The sequence below is a fragment of the Mastigoproctus giganteus genome, chromosome 10 (genome assembly GCF_048544385.1).
Source record: "Mastigoproctus giganteus isolate SK-2022 chromosome 10, ASM4854438v1, whole genome shotgun sequence".
NCBI lineage: Eukaryota > Metazoa > Arthropoda > Arachnida > Uropygi > Thelyphonidae > Mastigoproctus > Mastigoproctus giganteus.
The window spans coordinates 56,373,371-56,397,686 of record NC_143584.1 but is presented as its reverse complement, the minus strand read 5'-3'; the positions used below and the strand labels follow the sequence as shown (position 1 = coordinate 56,397,686).

Below are 24,316 nucleotides of genomic sequence, written 5' to 3'. Positions count from 1 at the left end.
GATTCTTCTGCTCCTATACTTATCTTTAGTGACACTCCGATTTCTAGGCAAAATGATATTTCTCTTTTGGGGATTACCCTGACTTCTAATCTCTCTTGGCACAAGCACATTACAAACATTGCTTCCTCTGCATCTAAAAAACTAGGTTTTCTCTTTCGCTCTCAGCGTTACTTTTCTTCCAAACAGCTGCTCACTCTGTATAAATCGCAAATCCACCCTGCCATGGAATATTGTTCCCACATCTTGGGTGGGGCCCCCAAAACCTCTCTCAGGCTTCTTGATTCCATTCAGAAGAGGGCAGTTAGGTTAATTAATGATTTATCTTTAACAAAGTCTCTCCACTCGCTGTCTCATAGACGTGCTATTTCTGCTGCATGCCTCTTCTACAGATACTTCCACGGGCACTGTTCTTCTGAATTGGCTTCTATAATTCCTGCTCTCTCTTTTAAAACAGTCCGAACACATGCCGCCACCAGTCAACATCCATTTACTGTCCAACTTCAAACTCACAGAATCAACTTTTCATCTTCCTCGTTTATTCATTCAACTGCTGTTTTCTGGAACAACCTTCTTTCATACATATTTCCTGAAAATTACAGTCTACAGAAGTTCAAGTCCAATGTCAACAAATATCTTCTTTCGTCTTCTCAACCTCCAACCCAAGCACGGTAATAAGTACTATAGGTTCTAATACCTCTCGTGTTTGAGGTTTACATAAAAAAAAAAAAAAAAAACTCCTGTGGGACCAGCACATTCTGCCTTGGAGATTGCCACTGTGTTGCCTGATGCACAAGAGTGAGCTCTGCCATTCAGTTCAGCAGCTGAGAGCTTGATGGGCCCTCATATTAATTTCTTCGAGGGCATTTACCCTACACCTCAAGCTCTCGTAGACACCCATCAGAACTCCGAGTTGACGCCTAATTTCTAGATACTCTCTGCACCTGACATACAAAGACATCCAATCCACCTTGGCTAGATCAAGTTTTGTTCCAGAGAGTTTGGCAAACATTTCAAAAGTTGCACATTTTTTTAGGCTGTGATGCATTGGAGATTCGCCCCCCTCAGTTCTCCCCCAAGTCACAGCACTCCTGCCACTTTGTACCCGTTGCTTTGCTGCTCTAATCTGGGGCATAATATTTAAAATTAATAAGATCAATAAATTTAATTAAACAATTGTCAATACTACACTATCTAATAGAATCCTAAATGCAGTGATGCATATTACATTATATAATTTTACGTTAGATCTACCTAGTTACCACAATTAAAAATTTGCATTCCCTACCACTCTTTATACGAAAACAATGGCTGCAAGATTCGAACAAAACAACAGTTTTACATATATTAAATAGTAATCTACAAAAATTCTATCTAAATTAAAATTAACCAGCGTAACTAGAACTATACAGCTTCTTCTAAAGTACAATATAAAATAACAATTAGGTAAATAAAACGGCAAACACATTGCTTTTTTGGAGCCTGTAATTCACAGCTGTAGTTTGTTTTTTGTTATTTGGTTTTTAGGAGCATTAGCAACTAAGGCCATATTGCTCCGGGGATATGCGGTGGTCATTCTTTTTTTTTTTTTTTTTTTTTTTGGAGCATTTCCATGCCCTTTCGGATTGCTTTATAGTTAAAGTTGAGCATTTCTGTGCCATTGGAATTGATAAATTAAAATCGAATTGAGTTGAGCATTCCGAGGTTTCAGATTGCAAAGATAACCAGTTGAGTTGAGTTGAGTTGCCTTGTTAAAGCTAACTATAGTTACTCCTGGGTCCCCACCCGTTTAACTTGGGTGGTGGAGTTTTTATCACGTGGATAGATTTTCGCGTGTTTTAATTTCCATTAAGTTCGGTCTGGATCTGAAGCTCTTTGCTCATTTACAATATTGTGTAAATATTGTAAATATTTAATTGTTCCTCATTTTGAGGTTCAACTTTTAATTGTAAATAACTGTTTTTATGTCTTCATCTAGTGATGAAGATGATATAACTGATAAGGAATCGTTGATGGTTATGGACGGGGTCACTGATGATGAACCTGTGGGGTTAGTGTTGGAAGAAATTGTAGCACAGGTACAAGAACCAACTGGAGATAATATTTTTTCGGGCAAAACTTTGCAGCGGACACCAATTAAGACTAGGTCGATGTCTCTTCCAAGTACTTCACATACTCAAAAGGAATCTAAGAAAAAGAAGAAGAAGCAAGGGGAAATGACCTCAGATTGTGGTGGCTTAAGCGATAGGGAAAAGACCAAGAAAAAGAAGGAGAATATAAATAAAGATAACGCTGATGAAAACTTTGATTATATTTTCAAGGCAAGAGAACGGCTTAAAGAGTTTCTTTGGGACACAGATAGTAATGTACCAATGATAGCGATAAAAACAATATTGGACATTTGGGATATTGTTGAAAAGAAGGAGCATCAAGTACATGTTGAGAATGTGTTATTAAAGGAAAAGCTGAAGAAGAAAGTGGATTGTCATGAAAGTTATTCATCTGTAGTGTCAAAGAAAGTGGAAGAAAGAGTTAGTGTTCCGAAAGTTATGATCGTAAAAGCCACCTCGAGTAGACATAAAACTAGTGATGAGGTAAAAGTTGATATATTAAAAGAGGTAAGACCTATGTTAGCGACGGTTAAGGTCAGAAATATAAGACCTATTAGAGACTGTGGGGTGCTTATAGAAGGAGAAGCAGATACAACAGATGACCTTATGAAAATCAAGACGTGTTCCAAATTGCAAGAACTTGGATTAAAGTCTACTGTGCCGAAGCCGATCTATCCGAGGATTGTCATATTTGATGTTGAATTGGACATTGAAAGAGAAGAACTTCTGAGTCAAATTTGGCAAGGAAATTTCAAAGAAAGTTTAACTGAAAAGAAATTTAAAGAGTGTGTGGAGATATTAACGGTCAATAAAAATAAAAAGACTGTTAAATAACTGGATACTCCAGGTGAATAATGAATTGTGGGAAAGATTAAGTGATAGAACACGTCTATTTATACGGTGGTCCTCCTGTAAATTTAAAGAAGTTTTTGCTGTTGTTCAATGTTTTAAATGTCTTATGTTTGGCCATGTCGCAAAGTATTGTAAGAGAGAAATGCTTTGTGGACACTGTGCAAAGTCAGGTCATACATTTAGAGATTGTGCAGACCGAAGTAATGAGCCTACTTGTTTGTTTTGTTGTTTGTTATTTGGTTTTTAGGAGCATTAGCAACTAAGGCCATATTGCTCCGGGATATGCAGTGGTCATTCCCTGACCTTTCCGCATGCTCCGTATTTGGTGGTGACGGGCTCGAACCGAGCCTACTTGTGGAAATTGTTTTAAGAAAGGAGTGAAGGCTGTACATGTTGCGGTGAGCAGGGAATGTCCAGAATATATTAAGGCGACTGACAACTTTAAAAAGAAGATTAATTATGGATAGAAATATTAAAATTTTGCAACTTAATGCACAACGTTCCAAGGCAGTCGCCACCCAGTTGCATAAAGCAATGGAAACGGAGGACGTGGACATCGCCTTGCTGAGGAGCCTTACTCTGTGGATGGACAGGTGAGGGGATATCCTGTCGGATATAGAATTGTTTATGAAGTTAATAGACCTACAACAGCAATTATAGTTAGAAATAAAGAGTATGTAGTGACTAGAATAAAATCTATGTGTAGTGAGAAGTGAGAATCTATGTGCTGTGAAGTGATATGTAATATTGGTAGGTTTTATTTTGTAACAGTGTATTGCCCACCATCTGAAGAAATAGAGCCATATATAAGTTATTTAGAAAAGTTATACAGAGTGTTGGGTTCTTGTGGCGTGGTGGTGTCCATTGACTCCAATGCTAACTCTCCCCTATGGGGTAGTAATGTCTCTAATGATAGGGGTCAGATACTAGAGGAGTTAATTGCTGCCTCTGGGTTAGAGGTGGTTAATGTTTCAGGGCATGGACCTACCTATTCGTCAACGCATGGACAGTCATTTATTGATTTGACGATGGCGACTTATTCGGTCGTGCATAAAATTAAGGATTGGAAGGTGATCGAGAACTTAACTACTAGTGACCACAATGGCATTTCTTTTGTTATTGAAAGTATTGATAATGTGAGAATATGTTATGATATAGATAGATTTAAGATAAATAGAGCGACATGGACCAGATTTGACACTGAATTTGAACAGAATGTTATACAGGTGGACTGGACTCAATTATCATCGGAAGAAATGGTTAAAAGTTTAACTGAAATGTTACAAAAGTGTTGTAATAGGTGTTTGAAGAAAAGGAAGGGTGTAAATAGGCCTGTGTTCTGGTGGACAATGGAGTTAACTCAGAAAAGGAAAATAGTGTTTAAGAAAAGGCGCCAATTTCAAAGACTTAGGAGATCTGGTGATATTGAAATGTGTGAAATCGTAAAAGATCAGTATAGAGTTCTCAGACGTGACTACGTTCATGCCATTAACAAAACTAAGATTGAGAAATGGAGAAAATATGTATGGAAGCAAGGATCTAAGGATCCGTGGAATTCTATTTTTAAATTAATTAATAATAAACGGCAAAATTTAGATGTTTCCTGTTCTATAGGAGTAGCGGAAGATGAGACTTTGACATGGGAAAGGTCTGTAGACCGGATCCTGGATGACCTCTTTCCAGATGACTTAGAAGAAGAAAATGATTTGCATAGGCAGATTGCTGAAGCAAATAGAAGGTATAATTCCCTTACATTAGAAGAACCTTTTACAAATGAGGAGGTTGGGAATGCCGTGTTCCTTGCAAGGGATGGCAAATCGCCGGGCCTGGATAAAATTGAAGTTGTTGTAATAAAAAGAACTTATGAAAAATTTCCTGAAGTTTATAGAGTAATGTATAATAAATGTTTAGATGAGGGAGCTTTCCCGTCGTGCTGGAGAAGGGCACAAGTTACATTATTAATCAAAAATATGGATAAAATGTTAAATGAGACCAGTTCATATCGTCCCATTGCTCTCCTTTCAGTCATGGCAAAAATCTATGAACGGTTATGTGTAAACCGATTGATGATTAATTATAATAATAAAGGCCTAGCATCTACTAAACAATATGGTTTCAAGAAAGGTCTTTCGACTGAAGATGCGGCCTATAAATTGGTCCAGATTGTGGAGAGCTGTGGGAAGAGATATGCGCTGGGTATTTTTGTTGATTTTAAAGGTGCCTTCGACAGGTTATGGTGGGGGAGCGTCCTTAATAGGATTAGTAGAACAGATTGTTCCAATAAAATATATTCTGTGTTTATGAATTATTTTAGTGAACGACAAGTTGTTGTTAAAATAAGATTTAGTGAAGTGAGCAGGAAAATATATCGAGGTTGTCCTCAGGGCTCGGTGATAGGCCCTTTTGCTTGGAACATGGTATTCGATGAATTTTTGAATGAGGAAATATCAGATGTGGAAAGTATTGCCTATGCAGATGATTTGGTTATGATTGTCTCTGGAAATGCCAGATCACAAGTTGAAAGTAAGGCTGATGAGGCTTTAAGTAAGTTAGCAGACTGGTCCAAAAAACATAAGTTATTAATATCTAATGAAAAGACTGTCCAAATGTTATTAAAAGGAAAACTGAGTATGAATCGGGCTCCTACTGTGAGGCTTCTGGGTGATGCAGTTCGTTACGTGAGAGTAACTAAATATCTTGGACTCAAAATAGAAGAACGGTTGTATTTTACCGAACATGTTAAGTATTTAAAAGAAAAAATTCGGACATTGTATGCTAAGCTCCGGAGGTTGGTGCGTACTGAATGGGGATAAAGGGTAGAGCCATAAATCTATTATATGAATGTTTGTTCCTTCCAATCATAACGTACGCCTCTGGGGCTTGGGTGCACAGGATACCAATCGTAATCATTCAAAAACATTTGATCCAAGCTCAAAGATTCGCATTATTAGGAATAACTCGAGCGTGTCGAACTGTCTCCTCAGAGGCCTTGCAGGTGGTCTCGGGCAGGGTCCCTGTTCAGTCAATGGTTTTGCTGGCGGGTCTGCTGTTTCTAACAAAAAGAAATATAAATAGAACATATTTAGGTATAACATCTTGTCCTGATAATACAAGGACTTATTCAAAATTAGATGTAAAATTGGAAAAGAAAAGGATTATGAAAGAAATTTTAATTAAATGGCAGGAAAATTGGGATATGTCCGATAAAGGACGACAGACCTATGAGTTCTTTCCAAGTGTAGAAATTGTGGATATGAAGAAGAAACCATGGCTACAGTTTGGATTGAACTCGATGTTTCTATTGACTGGACATGGACTCGCCTTGAGGCTAAATCAGTTGGGGCTGGTGGACAGTGGACTTTGTCATTGTGGTAGTCCAGAGACATCATTGCATATTATGTTTGAATGCATAATATATGCTGATTTGAGGCATGAATTAGAGATGTCTCTTGGAAGTCTGGAGAGAGTTGGTCTGTGGATCATGTTTACGAATAAGTGTCTCTTCTCGTATTTTAATAAATTTGTAGTTATGGTATTTACTCGAAGGAAAAGGATACGGGAAGATAGTAGAGGCCCGCCTCCTCGCGGCAGGGACAGGAACTCCCATAATTAAGATAAATGGATTAATCAAGATTAATCTTTCTTATGGGAGGCCAAGTGGCCGATTTAAAGTTTAATTAATTTGTGTTGAGTTGTGTTATATTATTTTGAATAATAAAATATTTTAAATTAGACTAGCAAAAATTACCATTTTCATGACATTAACCATGGATGGACTTCGGTCTAGGGAATGGTCGTCTGAAAACGGGAACTTAATGGAATGACCTTTCCACACCCTCCGTATTTGATGGTCACGGGCTCGAACCCCGGTCTAATCAAGAAGCGTGTGCTACGCACTGCTGCTCCTGCCCACCTGGCTACGGAGGCACCACACACAGCTGTAATTAAGTACTAATTATGTCATCAAATGCAGATACTGTAGGGATGTCAGAGACGTGGTGTCACTCAGATATAAGGGATAAAAAATTTGAATACAGGGAATACAATGTGTATAGTATAGTAGTATAGTATAATATAGTGTTTCCTGTCTGGTTGCACCAAGCCAGCCCTACAACTGAAACTTCGTCATAACTTTGTGATCTAATACAAACTCAGTAAAGGCCAGATAATGCGTATATTTTATGGTTTGTGTGTGTTTTGTTATTGTGTTATAGCATTAGATTGTGTTTGTTCTGGCCACTAAGCCTAAGGCCCATGGAACATGACCAACTCTTAGTTCCCATTGTGGGCAATGGGAGCCAGAACAGGTAAGTAGGGACTCAGTATAGTTCTGCAAGATGAATCGTGGCATCACATGAGCTTACCAGGAGGCCACCCTCCAAAAAAAAAAGTGAAGTTTTTGTTGAAAAGGAGCATGGGGTGGAGGGGGGAAGTGTAAGCATGGAGTACAGCTGATGGCAAAAGTGGTGGATGGTTTGGAAGACTTCTACCAGGAATTAGAAGAATAAAGAACAGAATAGTCACCTCTGTGTCACTAATTCCTACAGGTAGAGAGAAAGAGATTGAAGTCATAGGGGCAGGGTGCACTAAAGAGGGTTAGTTGCCTGCTGGCTCCTGGTGCCCAGTTTATTGATGATTTAACCCCACACTGGGGAGGGGGGTCTCAGTCAGAGGGTATCTGATCAGACAGGCCCTATCAGGGGTACCACCCACCAACTGAAAGTAAAATTTGGTGGAGAATTGGCCATCACAACACTAATAAACACACAGAGCTTTCCTGCTTACATGTAAATGGGCACCTCCGTAGCCAGGTAGGCAGGAGCAGCAGTGCATAGCACATGCTTCTTGATTAGACCAGGGTTCGAGCACGTGAGCCACCAAATACGGAGGATGCGGAAAGGTGAGGGAATGACCACCACATATCCCCGGAGCAATATGGCCTTAGTTGCTAATGCTTCTAAAAACCAAATAACAACAACAACAACTTACACATATACAAATTTTTTTTTTTCGGACATATTACAGACCTGATAGCTTTAATTTCTGTTCCATGGAAAATAATGGAGTCCCTGGTTAATGAATAAATGCAGTGCTATACATTATATAAATGTATTTGTAAAATAATAACAGGAGTTTACCTCAATATAGTACGTAGACCACTTCCGTATGATACCCTCCAGAAATTAAAACAGAAATATTGTTCAAGAAATATTGTTCAAGAAAAAAGCGACAACTTACTGGTACATTACAGTAAAATATAAATAATTGAATTCATACAATCTAATTATATAAATGTAGAACTGTTAGACTGGAATGCAATTATACTGCAGTCACAGCATGAATTTGTTAAGGGGTAATCTGGTCTGACTAATCTGATTAGATACTATGATAAGGTAAGAAAAATGCAAAAATTCTGATATCATATACTTGGACTTCAGGAAAACATTTGATACTTTTTTCAGCATTTTTACAATGCTGAAAAAAGCTATGAGTTAGGGTTGAATTTGAAAATGTCTACAATTCTGCTCAGACATGATAGAAGGGAGTATATGATGAGAGCCTTGTCGATCAATTCGGCGCTGGAGAGACTGGCTCAAGGGGTACAATTTTTCTCAGCCTGGTCTGTGCTTGTTAACAGGAGAGATTGCTTCTACAGGGATGGGATACTCTTAAATAGAAAGGGTGCAAGAATATTTGCTGATGCTATCGAGGCAGAGTTAGGTGGGTCGGAAAACTGCTAGCTTGGGGGATACACGGACTAACAGATTAACAGTAGCCGCTGGCAGAGGTAAAAGTGATTCTTGCACTACTTCTATTGAAATGCAACTGAGCAGCAGCCTGGAAAGCAAGGCAATGGGAATTTCCAGAACTGCAGGGAGTCATAGTGGAACAAGTAAATACATGGGCTGTGTTAGGGTAACTAAGAGTAGAAACATGTGCATGTATAATTGCATGTACACCAATGCTAGGAGTATAGTGAATAAATTTGATGAGCTTGAAGCTAGTCAAGACATCAAAGGCAGGTATTGTTGGGATATCAGAGACATGGTGCCACACAAAAATAAGCAGTGCAGAACTGGAATTTGGGGAATACGATATGTACAGAAAGGATAGACAGGACATGAAGGGAGGAAAAAATTAACTCTGTTCCATCTAAGTCTTCTTCTAGCTAGGGTGATCCTTCTAGTGAGGTAATTTTCCTTGATCATTTTAATGTTCACAACTCCAGCTGGTTTCCGTTTTCTAGTCACACTGACCCAGCTGGCCGAGATGCTGAGGCTTTTGCAATTACTAATGACCTCACACAGATTGTTCATTTACCTACAAGAATACCGGACAATCCTAACCATACAGCCAACATGCCCGATCTTTTTCTCATAAACAACACTTCTAAGTACATGGTCAAGTGAGTGGTCCTTTTGGCACCTCAGATCACAACTTGGTGATCATCTCTTCTCCATTATCTCATGACTATTCCCAACCTCATGTTGTTTGTTATTACAAGAATGCAAAATGGGGTGACCTGCTAGATTTCTTTTCTTCTTTTCCTTGGTCGGACTACTATTTCAAAACTTCTGATGTCAACGTTTGCTCAGATCGTGTCAGTGAAATTATTCTTGTAGGAATGGAATCCTTGTAGGAATGGAATGGAAAAAATTAACTCTGTTCCATCTAAGTCTTCTTCTAGCTAGGGTGATCCTTCTAGTGAGGTAATTTTCCTTGATCATTTTAATGTTCACAACTCCAGCTGGTTTCCATTTTCTAGTCACACCGACCCAGCTGGCCGAGATGCTGAGGCTTTTGGAATTACTAATGACCTCACACAGATTGTTCATTTACCTACAAGAATACCGGACAATCCTAACCATACAGCCAACATGCCCGATCTTTTTCTCATAAACAACACTTCTAAGTACATGGTCAAGTGAGTGGTCCTTTTGGCACCTCAGATCACAACTTGGTGATCATCTCTTCTCCATTATCTCATGACTATTCCCAACCTCATGTTGTTTGTTATTACAAGAATGCAAAATGGGGTGACCTGCTAGATTTCTTTTCTTCTTTTCCTTGGTCGGACTACTGTTTCAAAACTTCTGATGTCAACGTTTGCTCAGATCGTGTCAGTGAAATTATTCTTGTAGGAATGGAATCCTTTCTCCCACACTGCACTTTAAAATCTCATCCTTTATCTAAACCTTGGTTTTCCAATAAAAATGTGCTAAGGCCGTTCAGAAGAAGAATGTTGCATATCGTAATTGGCTTGTCTCCAATTCTTCGGTTTCATTTTCTGCCTACACCAAAGCTCACAACAATTGTAAAGCAGTTATTAATCAGTCTAAACTAGATTTTGAACAGGCTAAGAGTACAAAACTTGCTTCTTGCCCTAATGGTAGCCGAGCATTCTGGTCTCTTGCCAAAGCTATTGGCCACAACTTCTGCCCATCTCTGCTGTCACCTCTGTCAAAACCAGATGGTTCTGTTATCACTTCGGCCAAGGATAAAGCTGATCTGCTAACATCCCATTTTTCTTCCAATTCATATAGTAATGACCTTGGTAAAACACCTCCAACCAATTCCGACACACTTCATTCAATGCCTCCTGTGGTCTCCAAAAGGGAGTCAGAAGGATTTTGATGAAACTTGATGCTCAGAAACTCCAGTTCCTGATGGTATTTCTCCACTTGTTCTCAAAACTGTGCTCCTGAACTTACTCCCGTTCTTTGCCACCTTTTTTCACTTTCTTATTCCAAAGGTGTTTTTCCTTCTGCTTAGAAATTTGCTCATATCCAGCCAGTTCCTAAAAAAGGGTGACAAATCCCTCCCAATTATCGTCCCATTGCAATTATTTCTACTCTTTCTATAGTAATGGAGAAATCAGTTAACCGCCAACTCTTAAACTACTTAGAAACCTTCAATCTGATCAACAATCGCCAGTACGGATTCCGTCAGTGTCGATCCACTGGTGATATTCTGGCTTATGTTACCCATTTATGGACAAATCCAATGGAAAATTTCGGTGAAACACAAGCAATTGCTCGACATCTCAAAGGCTTCCGATCGTGTTTGGCATAAAGGTCTTCTAAACAAGCTTCCATCTTATGGTTTGCCAACTGTTTTTTGTAATTGGTTATCCAGTTTTCTCTCTGATCGCTCACTGAGAATGATGGTAGATGGCTCTCTGCCTTCTAACTTCCTTACTAATGCTGGTGTCCCCCAAGGTTCAGTTCTTTCCCCCACTCTTTTCCTCTTGTATATTAATGACCTTCTTCCATTGACTGGAAATCCTGTCCATAGTTTTACCGATGATAGCACATTGCATTCCACTTTCCATTTTAAGAAACCTTACTTGGTATCTAACTAGCAGATATGGTCAATGGTGGATAGGTAGAGGTGGGCCTATAATGTGGCCTCCCAGATCACCAGATTTAAATCCTACGAATTTTTGTATCTGGGGTCATGAAAAGCTTGGTGTACACTTCTGACATTAACACAGTTGAGGAATTGAAGCGTCGGGTTGAAGGAGCCTCACAGAAAATTAGAAATGATCCAGGAATGCTTGAGAGGATTCGCAACTCAATGCAGAGAAGACTACAAAGCTGCATACGGATGCAAGGACAGCATTTTGAACGCCTTTTGTAACATCCTGTACCATTTGTAAAAATCTGTGGTGTTGAAACAAAAAATTAAAAATGTATTATCTTATGTTTAATAAAACCACCCTTAGCAAAGAATTCACAGCTTTTTGCTAAACTAGTGCTCCCATAGTCAGTGGCGGATCTTAACAGAAAATGTGCATTATCTCGAAAACTGTTCATTTGTGGCCTGATGTTCACTGTGATTTTTTTTCTTATTTTAGTTTGTACTTTTCACCTTTAAATTATTGACCATCATTTTTAAAACACCCTGTATATATATAGGTGGTCCATGAACTTTTTTTCATTTTTGAAGGGGTCTGTAGATCTCAGTAGTTTGGGAAGATATGATGGAAGGATGGTTTAGAAGAATACTCCTATATTCTTCTAAACTGGCATCTAAATTTCAATGCTGTCTTCCAAATATTAAATAAGAGAAAATGTCCACTTTTTCTCTTTTTATTTAGCTCTTCTAATTCTTTTGTTGCTTCTAAAATATTGTCATTTACTCCATCTAAATCTTAATTTCTAAATACAGTGAAGGAACAACCTTCCACTTGCATTTACCAAAAACTACAACTGCTTAAAGAAATTCAAGTGAGGTGTTAAAAAGTATCACACCTTCTTGGGCTTTAACAGAGGATGCGGAAAGGTCAGGGAATGACAACCCCATATCCCCGGAGCAATATGGCTTTAGTTGTTAATGCTCCTAAAAACAAAATAACAACAACAGGCTTTAACCCATGCATGTAATAAGTACTACAAGTTTTAATACCTTTCATGTTTGGAGTTTTCGTTTAAAAAAATAAAAAAACCTTAAAAGTCATACAATACAAATATGAAAAAGTGTCGTTCTTTGAAATAAAAAACATTAAATACTGTATTTTACTTTTTTAATACTGTACTTTACATTATTATGGAGAGTAGGAGAGCCAGTAACTTTGTCACATGGTAACAAAGGTAAGTCTGACAAGCTTATTTAGAATCTAAATTTCTCGTTCTTGTTTCAAGTTTAGATGACTCCCTCCTAATATCTGACACACTCAGCAAGCTGATGGAAGTTGGTGGTGAAATTGCCAGAGCTAGGAGTTAGTCTCCTGGCTCTCCAGCGATCTGCTTTATTATGAAAAAAAATATTAAGAAACAATATTGTGAAAATTTGTGTTTAGGTCCAATACTGACAAGTGGTAAACTGTGACAGTACAGTAGCACACGTTTGAGTAGCATTAGCATTAGTAGAGGCATTTGATGCAAGAAAGCAAGCTGATGCAGCATCAGCCAAAAAAAAAAAAAAAAAAGACTTCCACTTCACCCCTCTGTTCGTTCAAAATACCTGTCCAGCTGAGCCTTAAACTTATTTAGGCTATCAACTTCCATGACAACGGATGGAAGTCTGTTCCATCAACCAACCACCCGTTGGCTAAAGGCAAATTTCCGCACGTCTATCCTACATCTGTCTTTCCTCAATTTGAATTTATGCCCTCTCAGGTGATTATTCTGAGTAAGAGGAAGAATCCCATCAGCATTGAGCATGCTCAAACCATTCAAGGCTTTATACAGCTCTATCAGATCACCTCGCTGGTGCCTAGTCTCCAGACACTGTAATTTGCAAAACTTAAGCCTTTCTTTGTAAGAGCACCCCTTTGTTCCATTCACTAATCTTGTTGCCCTTCTCTGTACTCGTTCCAGCAGCTCTACATCCTTCTTGAAATGAGGCCTCCAGACCTGTACACAGTACTCTAGGTGTGGCCTGACCATTGCCTTATACAAGGGAATAATCACCTCCTTATCCCTGCTAGAAAAATTCCTATATATCATTGACAATACACCATGAGCTACTCTTGCAGCCCGTCTGCACTGCTCAGAGAACTTCATATCTGCCTGCACAACCACCCCCAAGTCCCTTTCATTCTCTACCACTGTCAGTGTAGTACCACAGAGTTGATACGTTGCTCTGGGGTTGCTGTTTCCCATATGTAGTACTTTACATTTGTCAATGTTAAATTTCATTTGCCACCTCTCAGCCCATCTGCTCAACCTTTCCAGATCCTGTTGCAGCAGCATAGTGTCAGTAGTGTCCTTGACAACTCTGCCTACCTTTGTATCGTCTGCAAACTTCGACATTAAGCTTGATATACCATCATCAATATCATTTATGAATACAGAAAACAATAATGGACTGAGCCCTGAGGGACTCCACTAATAACATTAGTCCACGACGAGCAGTGTCCACTGATTACCACTCTCTGTCTTCTCCCCCTCAGCCACCCCTTTATCCACAGCAGCAATTTGCCTCCAATGTCACACTGCTCCAATTTTTGCAGCAGTCTTCCATGTGCAACAGTATCAAAAGCCTTTCTAAGATCCAAGTATATGATATCAAAGTTATTCCCTGCATCCAGTTCCTTTGTGACTGCATCATAGTATCCAATCAAATTGGTGAGGCAAGACTTCCCCTTAACAAAACCATGCTGTGTCCGAGCTATAACTGAAGTCTTGTCTAAATGATCCTGCAGTGCTTCTTTAACTAGTGCCTCCATTAATTTTCCTGGAACAGAAGTTAAGCTCACAGGTCTATAATTACTTGTGTCAGCCTTTGATCCTCCTTTGTGAATTGGGGTCACATCTGCACATATGCAGTCTGTGGGTACCTCCCTTGAGTCCAAGGAAGCTCTCATAATTATGGCTAAGGGTTTGCTTACTTCCTTTGCTGCCTCCTTTAATATAACTGGATAGATCCCATTTACCCCGGGTGCCTTTCTTGTATTTATCTTCAACAATTTCTCCTCCACTTTACTCTCAGTTTTTACAAGATTCTCTAGCTTACTGCTAGAGTTGAATACACCTCTGGCTTTCCCCTCACTAAATAACTCCTCATGTGTGAATGTCGATGCAAAAGATTCATTTAGTTTGTTAGCTACCTGAGCAGGATCATCAACAATTGACCCATCGATATCAAGTGGACCAATCTGATTCATCCCCTTCCTTCTAGAGTTTACATAAGTAAAGAACTCTTTGCTGTTTTTCTTTGCATCCCTTGCCAAAGATTTCTCGTAATCTGCCTTCGCCTGCCTAACCTCCTTTGTAACTTGGTTACAGATCATCTTGTATCTATCATAGGCTTCTGTGTCATGTGTTGTATGTATCCCATGCATGTTTCTTCTCTGCCATATGCCTCATCAGTTCATCTGACATCCATTTAGGCCTAAACCTTGAACAATATTTCTTAGTTGGTATGTAAAGCCTAGTAGCTTCCAAGATAAGTTCTTTGAATGCTTCCCATTTTGAATTTGCTGTTGGTAACATCATCAGTTGGTCCCACTGTATAGAATTTAAATACTGTCTCAGTCCATCGTAGTCGCCTTTACGGAAGCAATAACCCTTCCCTTTACCCCTAATGGTAATTACCTCTTTGAGTAAATCCCACATCAGCAAACTGTGATCACTGCCACCTAGTGGTTCATTTATCTGCAGATTCTTAATGCATGAAGAATCACTTTTCAGGCAACAACTCGGCGTTCTTGTGGGCCTATATGAGAGCTTGAAGGACAGGGTGGATGCCCTCGAAGAAACTAAAGTGAGGGGCCCATCAAGCTCTCAGCTGCCCACATCAACGCCAGAGCTTGCACTTGGGCATCGCGTGACACAGAGGCAACCCCCAAGGCAGAATGCGCTGGTCCCAAAGGAACTAGTAGTTGTTGGTGACTCTATTGTCAGGGAAACGGGGACATGCTTTGTAAAAAAGATAGGTGGAACAGGACCAGGGTATGTCTGCCAGGGGCAAAGGTTGATGACGTTGTAGAGCGAATATCATCTTTTAAGGGCACAAAAGGTGATATAGTCGTACACGTTGGCACTAATAATATTAAGAGTAGGAGACTGGCAGAATTACTTAACAAGTACAGGTCACTGTTGAACAAAAGCCGAGAATTAGGGTTGAATTTGAAAGTGTCTGCAATTCTGCCCAGACACGATAGGAGGGAGTATATGATGAGAGCCTTGTCGATCAATTCGGCCCTGGAAAGATTGTGCAAGGCTCAAGGGGTAGAATTTTTTTCAGCCTGGACTGTACTTGTTAACAGGAGAGATTGCTTCTACAGGGATAGGATACACTTAAATAGAAAGGGTGCAAGAATATTTGCTGATGCTATCGAGGCAGTGTTAGGTGGGTCGGAAAACAGCTAGCTTGGGGGGAGACAAAGACCAATAGATTGACAGTAGCCACTGGCAGAGGTGAAAGAGATTCTTGCACTGCTTCTATTAGAATGAGCAGAAGCCTGAAAAACAAGATGCATGGTATTTCAGAGACTGCTGGGAGCCATTGCGGTACAAGTAAACACATGGGTTCTGTTAGGGTAGCTAAGAATAGAAACAGGTGCAGGTATACTTGCGTGTACACCAATGCTAGGAGTTTAGTAAATAAATTTGATGAATTTGAGGTTTTGCTCAAAACATCAAAACCAGATATTGTTGGGATATCAGAGACGTGGTGTCACACAGATATAAGGGATCCAGAACTGCAATTTGGGGAGTACAACATCTACAGAAAGGATAGACAGGATAGGAAGGGGGGAGGGGTTATGCTATTAGTTAAGAAACACATAAAAACCAAGGAAGTGAAGCCAGTTGACATCGCTGGACAGTGCAGTGTTGAGTCAGTTTGGTGTGACATAAGCATTGGGAGATCAAAATTGAGAGTAGGAGTGTGCTATAGGCCTAATGACTGATGAGTATAATAAGGAACTGTACAGGGAAATAGAGTGGGCCAGTAAATCAGAGAGTCTTATAATGGGAGATTTTAATTTCCCAGATATTGACTGGAATTTCGGGGCTGGTTACTCACACACTAGCAGGGCTTTTGTGGATTTATTGGATGATTGTTTTCTACATCAGCATGTTCGGGAGGCAACTAAAGGGAGTAATACTCTTGATTTGATTATCAGCAGTGATTCTTCATGCATTAAGAATCTGCAGATAAATGAACCACTAGGTGGCAGTGATCACAGTGTGCTGAAGTGGGATTTACTCAAAGAGGTAACTACCATTAGGGGTAAAGGGAAGGGTTATTGCTTCAGTAAAGGCGACTACGATGGACTGAGACAGTATTTAAATTCTATACAGTGGGACAAACTGATGATGTTACCAACAGCAAATTCAAAATGGGAAGCATTCAAAGAACTTATCTTGGAAGCTACTAGCCTTTACATACCAACTAAGAAATATTGTTCAAGGTTTAGGCGAAAATGGATGTCAGATGAACTAATGAGGCATATGGCAGAGAAGAAAAATGCATGGGATACTTACAAATTAACACATGACACAGAAGCCTATGATAGATACAAGTTGATATGCAACCAAGTTACAAAGGAGGTTAGGCAGGCGAAGGCAGATTACGAGAAATCCTTGGCAAGGGATGCAAAGAAAAACAGCAAAGAGTTCTTTACTTATGTAAACTCTAGAAGGAAGGGGATGAATCAGATTGGTCCACTTGATATTGATGGGTCAACTGTTGATGATCCTGCTCAGGTAGCTAACAAACTAAATGAATATTTTGCATCGACATTCACACATGAGGAGTTATTCAGCAAGGGGAATGCCAGAGGTGTATTCAACTCTAGCAGTAAGCTACAGAATCTTGAAATAACTGGGAGTAAAGTGGAGGAGAAACTGTTGAAGATAAACACAAGAAAGGCACCCGGGGTGGATGGGATCTATCCAGTTATATTAAAGGAGGCAGCAAAGGAAGTAAGCAAACCCTTAGCCATAATTATGAGAGCTTCCTTGGACTCAGGGGAGGTACCCATAGACTGGAAATGTGCAAATGTGACCCCAATTCACAAAGGAGGATCAAAGGCTGACACAAGTAATTATAGACCTGTGAGCTTAACTTCTGTTCCAGGAAAATTAATGGAGGCACTGGTTAAAGAAGCACTGCAGGATCATTTAGACAAGACTTCAGTTATAGCTCAGACACAGCATGGTTTTGTTAAGGGGAAGTCTTGCCTGACCAACTTGATTGGATACTATGATGCAGTCACAAAAGAACTGGATGCAGGGAATAACTTTGATATTATATACTTGGATCTTAGAAAGGCTTTTGATACTGTTGCACATGGAAGACTGCTACACAAATTGGAGCAGTGTGACATTGGAGGCAAATTGCTGCTATGGATAAAGGGGTGGTTGAGGGGGAGAAGACAGAGAGTGGTAATCAATGGACACTGCTCGTCGTGGACTAATGTTATTAGTGGAGTCCCTCAGGGCTCAGTGTTGGGTCCATTATTGTTTTCTGTATTTATAAATGATATTGATGATGGTATATCAAGCTTAATGTCCAAGTTTGCAGACGATACAAAGGTTGGCAGGGTTGTCAAGGACACTACTGACACTATGCTGCTGCAACAGGATCTGGAAAGGTTGAGCAGATGGGCTGAGAGGTGGCAAATGAAGTTTAACATTGACAAATGTAAAGTACTACACATGGGAAACAGCAACCCCAGAGCAACGTATCAACTCTGTGGTACTACACTGACAATGGTAGTGAATGAAAGGGACTTGGGGTGGTTGTGCAGGCAGATATGAAGTTCTCTGAGCAGTGCAGACGGGCTGCAAGAGTAGCTCATGGAGTACTGCCAATGATATACAGGAATTTTTCCAGCAGGGATAAGGAGGTGATTATTCCATTGTATAAGGCAATGGTCAGGTCCCACCTAGAGTACTGTATACAGGTCTGGAGGCCTCATTTCAAGAAGGATGTAGAGCTGCTGGAACGAGTACAGAGAAGGGCAACAAGATTAGTGAATGGAACAAAGGGGTGCTCTTACGAAGATAGGCTTAAGTTTTGCAAATTACAGTGTCTGGAGACTAGGCACCAGCGAGGTGATCTGATAGAGGTGTATAAAGCCTTGAATAGTTTAAGCATGCTCAATGCTGATGGGATTCTTCCTCTAGCTCAGAAAAATCACCTGAGAGGGCATAAATTCAAATTGAGGAAAGACAGATGTAGGATAGACGTGCGGAAATTTGCCTTTAGCCAGCGGGTGGTTGGTTGGTGGAACAGACTTCCATCCCTTGTGGTGGAGGTTGACAGCCTAAATAAGTTTAAGGGTCAGCTGGACAGGTATTTTGAACGAACAGAGGGGTGAAGTGGAAGTGGGTTTTTTTTTTTTTTTTTGGCTGATGCTGCATAAGCTTGCTTTCTTGCATCAAATGCCTCTACTAATGCTAATGCTAATACTGCTGATAATCAAATCAAGAGTATTCCTCCCTCTAGTTGGCTCCCGAACATGCTGATGTAGAAAACAATCATCCAATAAATCCACAAAAGCCTTGCTAGTGTGTGAGTGACAAGCCCCCAAATTCCAGTCAATATCTGGGAAATTAAAATCTCCCATTATAAGACTCTCTGATTTACTGGCCCCCTCTATTTCCCTGTACAGTTTCTTATTATACTCATCAGAGTCATTAGGCCTATAGCACACTCCTACTCTCAATTTTGATCTCCCAATGCTTATGTCACACCAAACTGACTCGACACTGCACTGTCCAGCGATGTCCACTGGCTTCACTTCCTTGGATTTTATGTATTTCTTAACTAATAGCATAACCCCTCCTCCCTTCCTATCTAGTCTATCCTTTCTGTAGACGTTGTACTCCCCAAATTCCAGTTCTGCATTCCTTATATTTGTGTGACACCACTTCTCTGATATCCCAACAATATCTGCCTTTGATGTTTTGAGAATACCTCAAATTCATCAAATTTATTTACTAAACTCCTAGCATTGGTGTACACGCAAGTATACATGCACCAATTTCTATTCTTAGCTACCCTAACACAACCCATGTGTTTACTTGTACCGCAATGACTCCCAGCAGTCTCTGAAATATCCTGCATCTTGATTTTCAGGCTTCTGCTCATTCCAATAGAAGCAGTGCAAGAATCTCTTTCACCTCTGCCAGTGGCTACTGTTAATCTATTCGTCTTTGTCTCCCCCCAAGCTAGCAGTTTTCCGACCCTCCTAACACTGCCTCGATAGGATCAGCAAATATTCTTGCACACGAGTAGACTGTCATTCAAATCATTTTGAAAGTGGCCGACCGGGCTAGCCGAGTGGGTAAAGTACCTGCCCGGCAACCCAAAGGTCGCGGGTTCAATTCCCGCCTCGGGCTTGGATCAAAGTACTGCAAAAACCTTGGGAGGTGCAATATGGCCACAGAAACCGATGCGCCAACAACTACCAAATCAAAAAAAAAAAAAAAAAAATCATTTTGAAAGTAAATACAATTAACAATTCTATTCACTTTCAAAATGATGAAATGTAAACTCCTCTGACCTAGTGCAGGTGTATAAACAGAAAAGAAAATATATATATATTTTTTTAATACCATCAGACTAAGGCAGTTATGTCATTGGGTCCTGTACAAAAGTAAAGTCAATTCAGTAGACTCAGTCAGTTATTTCTGAAGTCTATTTAAAGCAAGGATTTGTGTACTTCTCCAATGTAATTATTTCTATTTCTGTTAATTAACATAATTAAATAGCTTAATATAAGAAAATACTTCCTTGGTTTGTGTCAATCATATTTTCCATTAGCAATTCATAAATATTAGTATTATCAAATGATGCAAGAAAGCAAGCTTATACAGCATCAAAATAAAAATAAAAAACCTGCCCATTTCACCTATCAATCTCCTATCCTCCAACAGTTTACCTAATTCCTCCTTGAATTCATTCAACTATCCACTTCCACAACAGATGAAAGTTTGTTCCATCAATCAACCATCCACTGGCTAAAGCACATCTGTTCTGTTCCATAACCATTCTTCCACAATATGAATTTATGCCACCTCATGTGTAGTCTGAGCAACAGGAAGTATCTCATCAGCATTAAGCTTGCTCAATCCATTCAAAGCCTTAAGCACCTCCATCGGGTCACCTTGCAGGTGCCTAGTCTCCAAATGCTGCAATTCGCAGAACTTAAGCTTTTGTTGGTAAGAGCACTCCTTTGTTCCCCTCACCAATCTTGCTACCTTTCTCTGTACCCATTCCGGGAGCTGTACATCCTTCTATAATGAGGCTTCAAGATTTGTATGCAGTACTCAAGAGGTGGCTTGACCACTGCTTTATACAATGGTATAATCACCTCCTTATCCCTGCTAGCAAAATTCCTGTAAATATCATTGACAAAACCATGTAAGTTGTCCTGGCAGCCTGTCCGCACTGCTCAGAGAACTTCTTCATTAGTATACAATTACACCCAAGGTCTTCATTTTCCACTACGATGAGTGTAGTACCACAGAGCTGGTATATTACTATGGAATTACTGCTGCATATGTGCAGCAGTAATCCCAGAGTACTTTGCATTTGTCAATGTTAAATTCAATTGCCATTTCTCGGCCCATCTGCCTAATTTCTCTAGATCTTGTTGCAGTATCTTACTATCATTAAGATAGTAAGACAAGAAAAAAAACCTTCCCATTTCACCCATCCAGTCACTCCAAATGATTGTCTAGTTCAGGCTTAAATTTATTTAAGGTATCAACTTCCACAACAACAGATGGAAGTCTGTTCCAGCAATCAACTACCTGCTAGCTAAAGGCAAACTTCTGCACATCTATTCTACAACTGTCTTTCCTCAATTTGAATCTATGCCCCCTCCGGTTCTTAATCTGAGCAAGCAGAAGTATACCATCAGCATTCAGCCTGCTCAAACCATTCAAGGCCTTATACACCTGGATCAGATCACCTCGAACCCAGTGGCTCACATCTGGTGAGTATGGGCTTGGCATACCCAGGGTCCTGAGCTGGATATCATCATTCTTCTCTTTGGTGATTCCCTTCTACTTTTGTTTGTCTCTCTCTCTCTCTCTCTCTCTCAGGGTAAATTGGGAATTTTTTTTTGGCTGGTGCAGCATAAGCCTCAGGCTTCCTTGCACCATATAGCTAATATAATAATAATAATAATAATAAGGTGCCTAGTCTCCAGATGCTGCAACTTGCAGTACTTAAGCTTTTCTTTGTAAGCACACCCCTTTGTTCCTCTCACCAATCCTGTTGCCCTTCTCTGCACTCGTTCTAGCAACTACATCCTTCCTAAAATGAGGCCTCCAGACCTGTATACAGTACTCAAGGTGTGGCCTGACCATTGCCATATACAAAGGGATAATCACCTCCTTGTCTCTGCTAGCAAAATTCCTATATATCATTGACAAAACTCCATGACCTGCACTGGCACCTGTCTGCACTGGTCAGAGAACTTCATACCTGACTGCACAATTACCCCCAGGTCTTTTTCATTCTCCACCTCCCTGAATGTAGTACCACACAGTTGGTAAATTTCTGTTGGGTTACTGCCACCCATATTCAGTACTTTGCATTTGTCAACATTAAACTTCAGTTGCCACTTCTCAGCCCATCTGCCTAACTTTTCTAGATCCTGTTACAGTAGCATACTGTCTTTAGTGTCATTAACAACCCTGCCAACCTTTGTATCATCGGCAAACTTGGACATTAAGCCTGATATACCTTCATCAATATCACTGATAAATACACAAAACAACAATGGGTGCAGCACCGAACCCTGGAGGACTCCGCTAATAATATTAGTCCATGTAGAGCAGTGTCCATTTATTACCACTCTCTGCCGTCTCCCACTCAGCCATCCCTTTATCCATTGCAGTAACTTGCCCTTAATGCCATACCGCTCCAATTTGTACAGCAGTCTTCCATGTGGAACAGTATCAAAAGCTTTCCTGAAATCCGAGTATATGATATCAAAATTATTTTTTGCATCCAGTTCCTTTGTGAACACATCGTAGTATCCAATCAAATTGGTCAGACAAGACTTCCCCTTAACAAACCCATGCTGTGCTGAACTATTACTGCTGTCTTGTCTAGGTGATCCTGTATCACCTCTTTAAACAGTGATTCCATTATTTTCCCCAGAACAGAAGTTAAATTAACAGGTCTATAATTATTTGTGTCACCCTTTGAACCACCTTTTTGAATTGGGGATACATTTGCACATCTCGAGTCCATAGGGACCTCCCCTGACTTACGGATGCTCTCATAATTATGGATAAGAGTTTGCTTACTTCCCTTTCTGCCTCTTTCATGATAACTGGATAGATTCCATCTGCCCCTGGTGCCTTTTTTACATTTAACTTCAACAATTTTCCCTCCACTTTGCTCTCAATTATTACAAAATCACTTATTATTATTATTATTATCAGCCATATGGTACAAGGAAGCCTGAGGCGTATGCTGTACCAGACAAAAAAAAAAAAACTTTGTGTTACCCTGAGAGAGAGAAAGAGAAGAATGATGATATCCAGTTCAGGACCCTGGGTGTGCCAAGCCCATACTCACCAGATATGAGCCCCTGGGGATAATCTCCCTGTTAGAGTTTGATAAACGTCTGGCATTCCCCTTGTTGAATAAATCCTCATGTTTGGATGTAGATGCAAAATACCTTTCCTGCTACCTCCATTAATATAATTGGATAGATCCAATCCACCTCTGGTGCCATTCTTATGTTTAACTTGAACAATTTTTTTTCCACTTTCCTCTCAGTTATCATAAAATTATGTTACACTCCAGTTTCTGGGTACCACTTGTCTCTGTACCGTGGGCATGGTCGAAGAACGGAGTGATTGCACGGTCAAGATCTGAGATTGGGTGATTACTGTGAATGCTTAATTTTTCTCGCTGATTATTTAATTGGATGTAGGAATGCATCCTGTGTGAATGTAGATGCAAAATACATATTCAGTTTGTCAGCAACCTGAGCAGGATCATCAAGTGGGCCAATGTGATTCACCCCCCTTCTAATGTTTACATAAATAAAGAAGTCTGATATTTTTCTTTGCATCCTTTACCAAAGATTTCTTATAATCTTAGCTTTCTTAGCTAAGCTATTATATTAGTTAGTTTAGAAACACATCTAAAATATCTTTCACTTTGGCTCTTCAGATCATGTTTGAATATGATAAATTTATCAACGTTGTTTAATCAAGAATATATATTTTATTCTTGCAGAATATACATTTTTTCTTATAATGATAAAATAAAAGAGAAGAGAAGTTAAATTTTTTGAAAATTCTCTAACCTGAAAATCCCATATTTAATTTTAATGTCTGTTAGTCACTAATTAATAACTAATACCATTAGCTCAGAAACATTACGCTACTTCAAATAAAAATTAAAAAAAAAAACCTGACAAAGTTCAGCTTCTCATAAAATCCAATCACATTGATAAAATAAAAGAATTTATACCCATACATACTCTGGTCTTTTTTATTGGCTGACATTATTATATATCCCAATATCTATTTGCACTGAATGAGTAGCAAAGATATGCGTTGCAATTACTCTCTTCGTTCCCAGGCTTCAAGCCACGGAGTAGTAGTATACTTCTCTGTGCATCAAGCAAAAAAAAAAAACATATTCCTATTTTCGGCACTCTAAGCTTCGGGCCGAAAGATACACTGTAATTGGTAAAATTTTCTTTTTTTATATGTAATATAGATCCTATTTGCATTGATGGCCAATGGTTTGGTTTGTAATTCTCTTTAAACTGGTTAACATATATATATAGAAAGAATTTTTGAATTTGTCAGTAATAAGTTCTAATTTACCAATGTGAGTGATATCTCGAAATTGTCAATTTTATACCTTTGCATTTTTTTCTTCTCATTTACTTTCTTCGTGTATACCCCGCAGAT

General features: G+C 39.5%; 1 protein-coding gene across 2 annotated transcripts in view; it reads right to left on the bottom strand.

The window, feature by feature from the left end:
* The window catches only part of LOC150079043 (ranBP-type and C3HC4-type zinc finger-containing protein 1-like), a 328,766-nt gene extending 304,772 nt beyond the window's left edge, over window positions 1-23,994 (bottom strand). For both annotated transcript variants that reach the window (XM_090382645.1, XM_090382646.1), the window contains exon 1: window positions 23,878-23,994. In XM_090382645.1, the coding sequence (XP_090238771.1) occupies window positions 23,878-23,902 (25 nt within the window). In that variant the 5' untranslated portion in view covers window positions 23,903-23,994. The remainder of the gene's footprint in view (window positions 1-23,877) is intronic.
* Window positions 23,995-24,316: the final 322 nt, after the last annotated feature.